The sequence below is a fragment of the Sesamum indicum genome, linkage group LG1 (genome assembly GCF_026168435.1).
Source record: "Sesamum indicum cultivar Baizhima isolate 11 linkage group LG1, ASM2616843v1, whole genome shotgun sequence".
Lineage (NCBI taxonomy): Eukaryota > Viridiplantae > Streptophyta > Magnoliopsida > Lamiales > Pedaliaceae > Sesamum > Sesamum indicum.
The window spans coordinates 11,796,825-11,811,480 of record NC_142657.1 but is presented as its reverse complement, the minus strand read 5'-3'; the positions used below and the strand labels follow the sequence as shown (position 1 = coordinate 11,811,480).

Sequence of the window (14,656 nt, the reverse complement as noted above, 5' to 3'; positions counted from 1 at the left end):
TGCTTAATGTGGATTATGATTCTTCAACTGTGTGGTTGCGTTTTTTCTCTCTCATATGTATATATATGTGTGTATATAGGAGGAGGAGTACGGGGTGGAATTTAGAGGAGGTGGAGATGGAGATTATCTGTTTTTCTTGGCTGATTAATTATATGTGACTTCTACTTCTCCAACGACCTCTGCTGCCATTTAATGTTGTTGCTACTTTTACAACTTCTCTCTCTCTCTCCATTCTTGGAGAGAGAGAGAGAGAGAGAGAGGATGATGAGATATATATATATATATATGTATGTAGAGAACAGTTTGAACAGCTGCCCGACCCCATATTTATTGCCACTCTTTTTTATTTCTCTATAAATCACTTTAATTTCTTCACCTCTGTCACTGCACATCTCTCTCTCTCTTCCCATTTCTCTCTCACTGGATCTTGTACTACGCTCTATTTCTTACATTATATATCTAGGATTGTGATTCTTTTGGGATGTTTCATACTCAGAACTGAACTCTCCCTCCGTTTCTTACACTTACAAGAGGTTTTTTTTCCTGCTATACATTTCTCTCTCTCTCTCTCTCTCTTGCATTTCATTTGGTTAGTTTTACGTTGTCTCAACGGTGGTGGTTTTTTTCATTTTTTCTACAGGAGTCTATCGGGGGAAGAAAGGGAAAGTGGGCCTGATGGACGTATCTACGGTTGTGATGATTTTGGCCTTCGTAGCAGCTTATTTTGTGTGGTTCAGATCGATTACGAGGTCTTTGAAAGGGCCCAAGGGCCCTCGATTGTGGCCCGTTTTGGGCAGTCTCCCGGGCCTGATTGAGAACAACAGCCGTATGCATGAGTGGATAGCCGAGAATCTCCGGGCCTGCGGCGGCACTTACCAGACTTGCATTTTCGCAGTTCCATTTCTGGCCCGAAAACAGGGCCTCGTGACGGTCACGTGCGACCCCAAGAATTTAGAGCACATTTTGAAGGTTAGGTTCGATAATTACCCCAAAGGCCCCACCTGGCAAGCTGTGTTCCATGATTTGCTTGGGCAGGGCATTTTCAATTCTGATGGTGACACGTGGCTCTTCCAGCGCAAGACTGCCGCACTAGAATTCACCACCCGCACACTCAGGCAAGCCATGGCTCGCTGGGTGAGCCGAGCTATCAGGGATCGATTTTGTCCAATTTTGAAAATGGCTCAGCTCGAAGGCAAGCCGGTCGATCTCCAAGATCTCTTGTTACGTCTCACTTTTGACAACATATGCGGCTTGGCTTTCGGGAAAGATCCCCAGACTCTATCCCCTGGCTTACCTGAGAACGGCTTCGCCTTGGCTTTCGATCGAGCCACTGAAGCCTCATTGCAACGCTTTATTTTGCCTGAGTTCATTTGGAAATTCAAGAAATGGCTCCGGCTTGGGATGGAGCTCAACTTGAGCCACAGCCTAAAACACGTGGACGATTACATGACTAACATAATCAATACACGTAAGCTCGAGCTGGTGAGTCAGCATGACGGTGGGTCCCTACATGATGACTTATTATCCAGGTTCATGAAGAAAAAGGAATCATACACCGATGAATTCCTCCAACATGTTGCCCTAAACTTTATCCTAGCCGGTCGGGACACGTCGTCTGTGGCGCTCAGCTGGTTCTTTTGGCTAGTGACCCTAAACCCTAAGGTGGAAGAGAAACTTCTAATAGAACTCTGCTCGATTTTAATACAATCTCGTGGTTGTGATACCTCAAAATGGCTCGACGAGCCCCTAGTGTTTGAAGAAGTTGACCGATTGATATACCTTAAGGCAGCCCTGTCTGAGACTCTTAGGTTGTACCCATCCGTGCCCGAAGACTCCAAACATGTCATTGCAGATGATGTCTTGCCGGATGGTACATTCGTGCCAGCCGGCTCAAATATCACCTACTCCATCTACTCGACGGGCCGGATGGAGTTCATATGGGGCGACGACTGTCTAGAATTCAAGCCGGAGAGGTGGTTGTCAGAAGATGGCAAGAAATTTGAGGCTAGAGATCAGTACCAATTCGTGGCGTTTAACGCAGGGCCAAGGATATGCTTGGGGAAGGATTTGGCTTATTTGCAGATGAAGTCGATAGCGGCGGCGGTGCTGCTCCGGCACCGGCTGGTGGTGGCGGCGGGGCACAAGGTGGAGCAAAAAATGTCATTGACATTGTTCATGAAGGATGGTCTTAAGGTGAATGTGCAGGCAAGGGAGTTGGGACCAATTTTGGACAAAATTGGCGGCACGGGAAAGGCACGTGAGGGGCTGATCACCAATGGGATTTCTCATGCACATGTGGAAGTGATTAATTAATTAGGTAATTAATTAAAATTGAGAGGTTTGATTTGTGAATATGATGCATAATAATTAATAGATATTATTATTATTATACATGATGGATATTCAGCTGTCTTAATTAATTTTAATGATTCATTGAGATAGATGTATACCTTATTAATTAAGACACTAATTACTTACCAACTCCAAAATTAACGTTGGTGATTAGTTAATTAGTGTCTTAATTAATGATAATTAAGGGGCTCTCACAATGAATCAACAATTTGTTTCTTTTTCTTTTAAATTTTATGTCTCTCTTCCTTTGAAATGAGAATAAAATTGTCGAAATTCTATGAAATGATTGGATTACTGCACATTATCATGAGGGGTTTTGTGTTTTTTGCATTTTCTTGATATTGGATGAAATTATTTCTCTATCCCCAATCTCATCTTGCATTGTTTTCTGTGATGTATATATATTATTTATTACATCACACGTGAGATATATTAAAATATCAAAATTTGATTACGTATAAATTAATAATTATAAATTCAAGAACACATTCGAAGGGGATCGGTAATCAAATAAAAAAACCTATTATTGTATAAATTATCCTTAAGGGTTTTTCCCTCGTGGTTGGATTAAAATAATTATTTTCCTGCATTCTTTTATTTACAATGCATAAATGATTAAATACATTAATAATACTAAATTAGGTTAAATATATATTTGAAGGAAACAAATTAATTAAAAATTACTATAGAAATAGACATGTACTCACAGTTATTAGACTCGAATCTGTAATTTCAGAGTTCCGCCCTATCACTTTAGCATAGTCTCATTTTACGCATTTTATGATTTATTTTCTCTTAATCGAGGAAATATGATTTTCTCAGCCGTTTTACATCAAATTATTTTTCAAAACTTGCATCGTACGGGAAAAATATTTACCATGATCAACCTCATGAAAATTCGTTACGCATCTATGAATGATCATATGCGGGCAATTTTCCGACATTTTAACTCTATAGTTATAAATATTAATGTATTAGTTGGATCGGACTAAACTTAATTTAAACATACAAAACATTAGGGTCCAAACTCTATTATGATATATGATAATAATGCATATATCCTACAACTCAATGCACAATTGACAACCCTAATTAATGAGTCAACTGTGCTTTCAAAGGGACAACTGTGAAACAAAGGATCACTAACTGCTACTTCGGCTCATTAATATTTCAAAACAATTATGAAAATTCACTTTTTCCAACTATAAGATATAAACCCCACTCTATCACTTAATTAGTACATTTTCATCTTTACAATTAAATATTTATTTTCAAATACTTTTACCGAATTGATGTATTCGTGTTGGAATCTTTAGTACTTTCTAATATGATAAAGTGATTATAAGTAGGGATTGTAGTTCGAACTCGTCCTGATTGGGGCAAATTTTGAAGCTTTAAATAAGTTCAAGGCTAGGTCTGTGTCTTCGTGATTTGGACTCGGACCTGTCTTGATTATTTTTTTTTAAATTTTTTTAGTATATTTTATGTATACTTAAAATATGTTTGTGCATGTAAAAAATATTTATTTATACTTATATATAAATAACAAACCTACTATTTTCAAAATAATAAAAAAATATACAATTTGTAAATATTAATCGGGTCAACAGGATCGAAATTTTGTTGGCTAGGCAGGTCCCAAGGTTTTGGCAGACCCGTCTCATTGCCATCCCTAATTATAAGACCTCTAGAAGAACTTGATGGGTTTAAATACTATTTCCTAATCGAGTAGTCTAAATATAATTAAACACACGTTCAAATATATATATTTTCTTTTTTAAAAAAAAGTATTGTGAACTCGAAAAGTAAAGATAATGAACTCGATGAGTGTTGGTTCATTCTATTGATATGATGTTCATATTGGTCGGTAATGTTTAGATGCCCTGTAAGTATTCTATTATATTACGAATGTATCCTGATCTATATATAGTGTCGATTGCAATTGAAATCACTCAATTTTTTTGTGAAGAAAAGAAATGAACTAGGCCAACCGTCAAGATTCAAGATAAACCAAAAATTGAAGATTTGGATGATTAGAATTTTAGATATTTACCCAATTTGCACATATATATGTGACTATCACATAAAGATTATTTTAATTCTTTCAGTAAACTTGTCAATGTTAGCAAGAGCTTTTGTGTCACTTTTTTGAAGTTGCTAAGTTACATAGACATCTTTACCCAAAATATTAAGTTACATAGACATTAGCCCAATCAGATTTCTCCCACATCATATCAAATATTCTCCCACATCATATCAAATATTTCCCACATATAACAACAACAACAATAATAATAATAATTGTATATCCAAAGCCAAGTGAGACATATTTTTGCTTGAATGGGAACATCAATTATGTATTATTCCATCCTAATATTATTATTAAATGAGTAATGAATTAGGATCAAAACTCGGATTTTAATATAATTATACTCCAACTCCATTTTTTTTCTATCTCATTTATTAATTTACTTTATTCTTCATTTATAAAAAAATTGTAATATATATTCTGTTTTAAATACACAATAATTATTTGTAATTTCCACATAAGCTTCATGTTTGGATGTGGAAGGAACCTGAGTTAAAACACGAGGCCTCTCTAGCAATTTAACCAATTTGTTTGTTAATTTAATCTAATCAAACTTGTAGACCCTACTACCTATGGAAAAAATTTCATTTGTTTTTATGGGATCCATGACGACCACCAATTATCAGTGTTTAATTATTGATAGAAAATTTAATGAGATGATCATTTTATGGTGCTTGAGGGTATTTTAAATAAAAAAAAAAAAAAGTATAGATATGACCAAAAAAAATCATATATAAATCCTCATAAATAAGAAACACAGCACATGAATTCAAGTCTTGATAATGTTTCAAGCTCACATATATTCTACAACATGAACCCAAGTAATAAGAGGATATCAATCAACTTATACAAGACGAAGCGACCAGATAGCACAACAACAGAATGCAGTAACAATATTCCAAATATATATCAAGTTGGTGAGATGAATTACTTGGATTCTGTCAGCTTCAAGCTGAAATCCCACAGCTTCTTTGCTAATTCTGCATCTTTGGCCAGTGCACTTGCTTTACCGATATTGCTGTCAGCAAAATACTCACCACTTACGCCCTTAACCTGTGGATGCAATGCTACATAGCATGTTGTTGCCGCTCCCTAGAAAATCAAACGTGTTGAATTCGATTCAAGAGAATATAAAGATCTTATAAAGTTCTGATTTTTTTTGCTTTATGATTTATATCTAATGTATAGATAGGATTGGGAGATACCGAAACGTTTGACAAACCTGAGGGATATTTTTGATGAAATATTTACCAACCCAGTTAACTGCACCTGTAAAGACAAGATTAAGAGGCATCAGAAAACATAAACACGTGTAACCTTCTTCTCTTCTATAAGGACTTCATGTGTGTCCCTTTCCATCTCATATCTTTTAATTCGTGGCTAGAATTATTGTCCATCCATACTATACTGCTTCTGGTAGTGGCTCCACTAATATAAACTTTAGGCGCATTACACAAAGTTCCTCATTTTGAAAACCTTAAATTGCCCCCTATTGTTGTGTTTTACATTACAGATTTCCTTCAACTTCACAGAGAATTTTTAATGTAAAATATGTCATCAAGGGGTGTCAGACAATCTTCCAAAGTCGAGGGTCTTTTGTATTATGACCGAACCTTAGGAGTGCGCATGTAATTATTCCCTGAACAAAGGATGATCCATTACAAGGATAACACATTTGAAGTATTAAACCTAGCTCTGTTTCCTGATCAACTAGCTATATAACAAGACAAAGAACTTGCATACATGAGCAAAAGATGCAAAGTTATGTTCCATTATTCACATACTGCAATTGTCCTAAAAGACGCAAGCATGATGAGGGAAGGTAGGTTCTTAGAAAAGATGAAAATACACCGGTTATCCAGTGTAGATGGCCATTGCAGGCTCTTTACGGGGTGAAACAGTCGCACTCCCGCACAATTTTCAATAGTCTTTATAGCATTTTGAGATTATAAAAATGGGTCACAACTTCACCTTCAATGAAACCATGATGACGCAGAAGGTTGGTGGCAATTGCACCAGGATGCAGTGAGTTAGCGGTTATTGCAACTCCTTCCTCCTGATGTAGCAAAAAGACCAAATTGTTATGCTGTTCCACAAGCACACTACATAACTAAAATCTCACACATTATGAAAGGAGCATGCTGCAAAAGCACACAATATCAAGATTCATAGAAAGAAACATCAGCAGAGTTAGAAAATGTGAAGTTGTGAACTTCATTGGAGGACATACAGCTGTTGATTTACACAAATTCTGATTTAATTATAGAGCCTTTGAAACATAAAATATTGTTGAACTAAAAGATGGAAGTACAAATTGGGGTTTCTGCTGATAATAAAGGCCTGAAGGTTATAGTAAAACGGAAATAATGTGCAAACTAAGGAATATAAGCAGACAATATGAGATAAAAGAAAAACAGATCTCCGGGTTACCTTCAAGCGCCTTGCAAGTTCATTAGCGTGCAATACATTAGCTAGCTTTGACTGCCCATAAGCGAATATACTATAATAACTGTAGAGCAATGACATAGGAAGTGAGACATTGAATAAATTCCAGAAAAAAGAATAAGATATCCATGCTAGTTCAATGAACTGAAATCAAATCATGGGGTCTTCACACAGGGACTTAGGGGCAGTTAATCTTGAGATCAACATCTTTATTCATGAAAATGTGAACATTGTATATTGGCAGAGGGTTCTCATAATTTTGCAAGATCCTTCCACTAAAAATTGTATACTGAAAAGATGAACACTTCAAGTATCTATATGTATAAAAAATGCACAAATGTTACTCTTTCCATTAGCAAGGCAACATTTATAAATTCTATAATAATGAAATAATAACATATGCTTAAGAGAAACCTAAGCATTCATCATGCATTTGCACGAGAAATCGAGCATCCACCTTGTCCACCACCTAAAGCCACTTGTACCTACCGTAAGAGTTTAACTTTGCTTTGGGTATTTTTTGCTTCCATGTAACACTTGGTTAATTGTAATTTCAAGCACTATTAATTGCATTCCTGTGAGTTCATATTTTTATCAATTATCAAACAAATTACAATCTGAATTATTATCAAGAGCACCCTAGAGCATCCATTAACAATGTCTCATCTCCTAAAACATAAAAATTAAATGTATAAAACAAAGTAATTCAACAAGAGGGTATTTGTAATTTTTCAAACAACAATGGGGTATTCGTAATTATGTCAAACCTTAGGGGAGGTCATTGTAATTTACCCTATTTTTTATTATACTACACATATCTATTATACACAAAGATGAGGATTAAATAGATTTTTAAAAATTTAGCAAATGCCGATATAATGTTAAGCATGCAATCAAGTTCCTTAGTGAAAAAGGCAAACATGCTCGATCAAGTTAACCATTAAATAGGACAATTACTCAGAAATCAAAATAAAATATAGGGCAAAAAATTTGAAAATATACAGGCCCAAATACACATTTGAAAATATATATTATCTATATCATTTTTTAAGGGGAGACCCTTGTAGTAATTACTTTGGATAGCATAGTGTGCATGGACTAAAATGCCCTCAAGATACTTATTTCTTTCACAAAGTAAACATCATTTTATCAATAAACTTTTAGTAAACTTTTTCAGTATGATAAGATGTGATAAGATTTCATAAGTTTATTGTAGTTTTAAAATTTCTCTCCAAGATTATAAATTCTAAATAATTTTCCAAATACATTAATGACCTTATTAATTATTATACTTCTACTCTGTAGGAGGGAAGAAAAAGATGTTTCTATAGTATAAGAACAAAAAATTATTAGTTCTAGGTATTTGAAAATAAAATTACAAATAACTTTTTACATCATTAGATAATATTTAATATAAGATATATAATAGTTTGCTCAAAATTATAGGAGGACTATTAAAATATTTAAAAATGTGATTGAAGTCCTTTTGCATAGATTGATACTCTCATCAGATTAAGGTCATAACAATATTAATTCACTTTAAATAGCATAAATTTTACTACTTAATATCATCTTACACAATATGAATTTTGTTCGACTTTTAAATTATCACTATTGCGCTAAAAATAAATTTAGGTAATAATATATCTCATTTATTTATTACCTTGAAAATATGTTTGGAAAAGAATTATAAAGCAATTAATTTAAATTAATCAATTGTGAAACAATATTTGACTATTAATTGAAGAATTTAGATTTTTCAATTATCATATTTAATTAACTTAAAAAATACATTAAAATATTTACAAGTCCACCATTATTTCACTTATTTAGCATGATTCAAATTTATATTTTCTCTTGTAACCTTCAATTTTTTAAAATAATCTAACATTAAAATTACTTTTTTGTTATTCATTTTTCTAATTTCACCAAATAATACACTACTTAAAAGAATTGATGGGATTAGACTATTATATCTGATTAGAAATAATCATTCATATTCATTACATTTTTTTTATATAAGTTCATGCATATCTATAGAGATGATTAATTTTCAAAAGTCAATTCATTATAATATGAATGTCTTTAATTGCCACCAAGAATTACAAATAAACATTGATATATTGGGTCTCACAAAAATTGCAAGAACATTTAAACTTTTCAAATAAATAAATATGGATATAGATACGGATATTGATGTAGAACACCCAAAAATTTGCACCTTTCCAAAATTCATATACAACTTCATGCTACTTAAATTTCAAACGAGACATATCAATAAGGAAGGGATGTAGTAGACTAACAGTTGACTAACCAACATAATCTTATAGATGGATATGTTGAAAACTTCATCATTACCTTGAACTATCGTTGATTTTATCAAAACGGATGCCTTCAAGATACGTATACCGGTGTCCCTCCGATGAAAGATTGACAATTCTGCCTTCTTTCTGGCTCTCACGCGCCGTCTTTTTCATGTTATCTAACAGAAGATTTGTCAAAAGAAAATGACCTGCAACAGATAAAACAAAGACAACTTGACAATCATGTTCTTTGTATTTGAGGAGAGGAAGCACATCATAGAAAGCACATGGTGAACAAATAACAAAATATTAGTTGGGGCATCCAACACATTTTAGCCAAACAGAAGGGCAGTCAGAAATTGAATCTGAAACCTATAGGTAGATGAGAGCTTGCTCGCCTCAATTCTAACATTATTGCCGCTAAAAATTATAGATACTTTTCTCCTTGGTTCCACTAAAAAATTTAGGAATCCGAATCTGTAAAGCTTATGAAAAACTGACAAACAGATGGAAGGTGGATCAACCTGGATTCAGGAGACATTCTAGAACTGCGAACATCTACATCAACTGCAGTACCAAATTTAATCAGGAAAAATTGGAAACAAACAAAACCAGATGCCAAGTTTTTCTTCCAGCAAAATACGGAAAGAAGTTAGATTTAAATTTCAATGCTTTGCAAGAGAAAAAAATCGAATCCGTCACACTACTGAATACAACTAGGACGCTTGGCAAAGCTTTTGAAGTAATGGGAGTTCAAAAATGATCAGATGATCCAACAAAAAAAATTGAACATCAAATAGAAAACCTTGAATAGAAGATTATAATCCCTTGATTATACGATCACAAAGAATAGTAGATCCACGGTTATTCAGTCACAGAAAAGTGGTGTTTCTGCTTATGTCAAATAGAGTCTTTAGTTTTGATAGAACATAAAGAGGAGAATCGTTGCAACACCAATCTCAAAGAATCTAAAAGAACTAACGACCTCATATCTGTATTAAAAGCATATAGTTAAGAACAACAAACATTTGAAATTTGGCAACCACATGAAAGCATACCAAGATGGTTAGTCGCAAACTGCAACTCTATGTTTTCTTGTGACAGCATGAAAGGAGGAGCCATAACCCCTGCGTTATTACTTCCAGTTAAGAAAAGATGTCAGTTCTAAAGACATAGTAGGTTTCGCTTACAAGAAAAAACCCCTGATTCAACTTCACGGATGCCTAAGAAACATAAAGAAGCAAGGGGCATTCCAGAAGATTTGAGTTTGAGTTGCAGTATGATATCTTAAAGTCACAGGCAACTTACATGAGGATGTTTAAGGGAAGACCCAAGGAGTTATATTCCGATGCAAATTTCCGTATAGATGCAAAAGAGCCAAGATCGAGTTCCATAACATCAATTTTAGTATCAGGGATCTCTTTGACTATTGTTTCTTTAACTTTTCTACCACTGTCGACATTCCGCACCGCCATAATTACATGAACACCACACATCGCAAGGACTCGTGTGGTCTCTGTTCCGATGCCACTTGATGCTCCTGAAACACACATCAGATGAAACAAAACATTAAGCAAAGAAAAGATAAAGTAACCAAGCGGAACTTTTCAGTTACATCCACATAAATCATTCTTATCTCAAGAAAGCGGAACCCGATGTGCCATACACATCCTTAGTTTTCACCCGAATGACTAAAGCAGATCCATAAAAAAATGAAGTTGCCCAGTATTAATTATCTTCAGAAATCTTAACAGACTACTCACAGTCACAGTAGCAGCAAGCAAGAATCTAACAACCAATAATAAAAAAACTTTTAAGTATTATTATTCCCTAAATACAGCACAAAATTAAACCAAAAACACATGGTACACCAAGAAAGCAGCTTTAGACTATATCAACGCAAACCCATCAAAGATGAACGAAATCAAGCACATCTTGATAAGAACCCAAGTCAGGAAAACAACCTGTGACAATAGCAGTAAGGCCGGAGCCATCAATTCCTCGGGAAACTTCCTCGGCTGTGGAGCATGCTGAAAATCCCGATTCCCCTTTTCTTCCGAAAATCCACATCCTTCCTCTCGCGATTATCAGCTCGAAACTGTACGCAACTCTATGCTTTGTCGATGCTTGATCGCGAGGGCGCTTCCCAAAATACAAAAAAGTAGGTGGAAGTACACAATTTTTAAATTGATTTCACTTTATGTTCCCAATTTTATTATTCTTCGAAAAGGAAAAATCACTTGACCACAACTGTCAAACCATTCATCATCAATTAGGGCTAGATGAAGACTTTGAAAGGAAGTTATGATCATTTTCTTGAGAAAAAAATAGATTAAGAAATAAAATATTTTGGAAAATCAATTTAATTTTTTATTATAAAGAATTTGCGGCTCCAATGATTTAGGATATCCTTCATTTATGAGGATCAGACAATTAATCTCTAGGGGTGCGTAGAACAATCATTAGGAGACGTGTGTGCATAATATTTTATTTTTAATAAATGAAAAAGGAAATTTAGATGCATCAATATTCCAAATATACTTATATATATATATATACTAATATAAAAAATAAAAAAAATCCTTCCACACTCACAAATGACGATTAATAACATCGCCGCACCAATATTTTGTGAAGTCAAGAATGCCCTTCATGATAAAATAACCATCTTATTCAGCATTTCGAAATTTGCATTAATTGATAAATTATTATTTTCTTCTTTCTTTTTTTTATTACGTAATGTACTGGTTTATATATTTTACTCTTATTTATAATATATTTTAAAGATAAAAAATTATTTATTATATGCACGTAAGAACGACGTGCCACAACGGCTGATATATATATATATAAATGCAGTTTTACTTCACACAACGCAGTTTGTGACACCACTATATCAATTTTTTTATTGTGCTAATAATACCCTTAAATTGATCTTCTTTTCTTTCTTACTTTCTTTTCTATAAAAAATTTAGCCTGCATGTCAGGTTGTACTTGCGTGCATATAATAGATAATCTTTTATACTTTAAAATATATTAATTGGGTAGAGCTAATATGAATTTGGGTAGTTAAATAAGTTAGTTATCTTAAAAGGTATTTTTGGAATCATAAGAAATTGTGCAGTTGTTCTATATCTATAATACCTCATTTTTTATAGTAATACTAGCCCGTGCGGCACGCCGCTCCTGTATACTATAATAAATAATTTTTCATATTTTAAAATATATTATATAGAAAACAACAAATCATATTTAAAAAAGAAAATGAATGAATGAATGAAACAAAAGAAACCAAGTTAAGGTATTATCACACAGTAAAATAACTAATGTATTTGTGTTAAAATGACGTTGAATCATTTTTTAGGAGAAAAAAGGTAATTGCAATTAATTCTTAAAATATCCAATTAGAGATTTAATTGTTATATTCAAAACTTAGTGTGATAACGTCACTTTTGTGAGTGTAAAGGGTCCTTTTTTATAATATTAGCTGACGTGTCATGCCGTTCCTGTGTGCATATAATAAATAATCTCTTACGTTTTAAATTATATTAGAAATAAGAAAAAATATATATAAATCAATACATTATATTTCTGAAAAAAAAAAAAGGAATAAAGAAAGCAACCAAGAGAAAAAGGTTATATTTGATACCAATCAATGTCATGATATTGAAATGGGTCATGAACTATTATAATGTAGCAAACGGTCTTTGGCAGCACTCACTTATTCTGACTGAATTATAAATTGATAATTAATTATATAAAATATGATTTTATCCTTAACTTATGCAAGCTTTGGAAAATATAAGTATGTATAAAAATTCAAATTATCAATAGGTTCGACGGTTGCGTAAATAATTACAAGATAATTATTATTTTTAAGAAAAATAATTATAACATTAGACTTCATAATTTTGTTATACAAATACAAATTCCAGAGAAATTCAAATACTAACTTCGAGAAAATTATCATTTTCGTAAAAATGTATAGTTGTTTTTAATATTAGCCTTAGTTTTTTTGAAATTGCAAATAATAGTCCCACACGTTAGGAAAATATTGTAAAGTTAGTACCTTAGTTGCATAGTCTCACACTTTAGGAAAAGGTTGTAAAGTTAGTCCCACACTTTGTTGCAAAATTAGTCCCAAAGTTCATCGCAAACGTTGCAAATTTAGTCCCAAAAGTTGCAAATTTACTTTGAAATTAATTTCGCAACGTTTTCCTAAAGTGTGATCTAATATTGGTTATTTCAAAAAGTATGAAACTAATATTTCAAACCACGCTATAATTTGACCAAAATTACAATTTTCTTACTAACCTCATTCTTTATGTTAAAATGTCACGTTTTATATTTCATTCTTGTGCTTGATTGATTAGTAAAATATGTAAATATTTAGGTAGGTAAATATCCCACTTTTGATTTTCTTATTATCTTATTATTTCCTATGATTTGTCGTTTGTTGATTGATGTGAATTAACAATTTATTAATACTTTATTTAATTTTTTGTTTTAAGAATGATAAAAATTGTTTACCTATTCCTATACACAGGATTGGTATATAATTTTTCTCCCATAATTATACACTTATTAGCATATATTTGTAATATCTCTACTATAAGTAAAAGGATTTTAGGAGTAAAACTTCCTGAGATTTTTAGCATTTCATGGTCGAGAAAATTTTCTACCGTCAATATCTTCAAGTTTGTATGCACCAAACTTGATGATGCGGGTGATTTGTAGGGTTCTTCCCAGTTGGGTTTTAATTTTCCTATTGGCCCTGAGGCGCCGACTCATCGGAGTACTAAGTCTCCCACTTGGAATTCTTTCCTTCTAACTCGTCGGTTGTAAGCATTAACTACCCTATGTTTGTATCTTTCTACGCGGGTACGAGCATCTTCCCGTACTTCATCTACCAGGTTCAAATTAGTTTGAATCAAGTTGTCATTGTTCTCCTGCTCATAATGCTGCATCCTAAAGGTTTCCAGCTCAACTTTAGGCGGGATGACTACCTCTGATTCGAATGCTAGATTGAAAGGAGTTTCTCCCATGGTGGAGTAGGGACTAATTTTGTATGACCACAGTACGCCAAGCAATGCGCCCCAATATCCACTTGCTTGCTCCAGCTTTATCTTGATCCCTTGAATCAGGATAAGGTTAGTGACCTCAACCTATCCGTTAGCTTGAGGATATGCAACGGATGTAAAGCATTGTTGGATACCCCGTTCGGCACGCCAATCTTGAATCTTCCAACCCTAAAATTGACGACCATTGTCAGAAATAATAATGCGATATAAGCCATACCTGCAAATGATACTTTTCCAAAAGAATTTTATCACTTCATTTAAGTGATTCGTGCTAGAGGCTCTGCTTCTATCCACTTGTTGAAGTAGTCTACTGCCACGAGAAGGAATTTTAGTTGTCCTAGTGCAGTGGAGAAAGGTCCAACTATATCTATCCCCCACTGAGGTAA

The 14,656-nt window shown here is 33.5% G+C and overlaps 2 protein-coding genes across 2 annotated transcripts; one reads left to right on the top strand and one right to left on the bottom strand.

Moving 5' to 3' along the window:
- The first annotated feature begins 308 nt into the window (after positions 1 to 308).
- CYP86A7 (cytochrome P450, family 86, subfamily A, polypeptide 7) lies at positions 309 to 2,393 on the top strand. Its single transcript, XM_011074558.3, has 2 exons — positions 309 to 533; positions 641 to 2,393. Exon 2 carries the CDS (start codon positions 676 to 678, stop codon positions 2,311 to 2,313), a length of 1,638 nt encoding a protein of 545 aa, XP_011072860.2. The 5' UTR covers positions 309 to 533; positions 641 to 675; the 3' UTR covers positions 2,314 to 2,393.
- A 2,762-nt stretch (positions 2,394 to 5,155) lies between these two features.
- Positions 5,156 to 11,512, bottom strand: LOC105157972 (short-chain dehydrogenase TIC 32, chloroplastic). The gene is made up of 8 exons (XM_011074544.3): positions 11,154 to 11,512; positions 10,498 to 10,729; positions 10,248 to 10,327; positions 9,245 to 9,398; positions 6,872 to 6,950; positions 6,413 to 6,497; positions 5,664 to 5,710; positions 5,156 to 5,533 (listed from the first exon to the last, which is right to left on the bottom strand). The coding sequence occupies exons 1-8, from the start codon at positions 11,257 to 11,259 to the stop codon at positions 5,369 to 5,371; spliced, it is 948 nt and encodes a 315-aa protein (XP_011072846.1). The 5' UTR covers positions 11,260 to 11,512; the 3' UTR covers positions 5,156 to 5,368.
- Between the last annotated feature and the right edge of the window lie 3,144 nt (positions 11,513 to 14,656).

What these genes read in the sequence shown, in the direction of transcription:
- CYP86A7 (XM_011074558.3), top strand. Translation starts at nt 676, where the DNA reads ATGGACGTATCTACGGTTGTGATGATTTTGGCCTTCGTAGCAGCTTAT.
- LOC105157972 (XM_011074544.3), bottom strand. Translation starts at nt 11,259, where the DNA reads ATGTGGATTTTCGGAAGAAAAGGGGAATCGGGATTTTCAGCATGCTCC. An exon ending in CTTCCCTTAAACATCCTCAT is followed by an intron (nt 10,328 to 10,497) that starts GTAAGTTGCCTG and finishes CTTAACTGGAAG; the next exon opens with TAATAACGCAGGGGTTATGG. An exon ending in AAAATCAACGATAGTTCAAG is followed by an intron (nt 6,951 to 9,244) that starts GTAATGATGAAG and finishes ATTGCTCTACAG; the next exon opens with TTATTATAGTATATTCGCTT.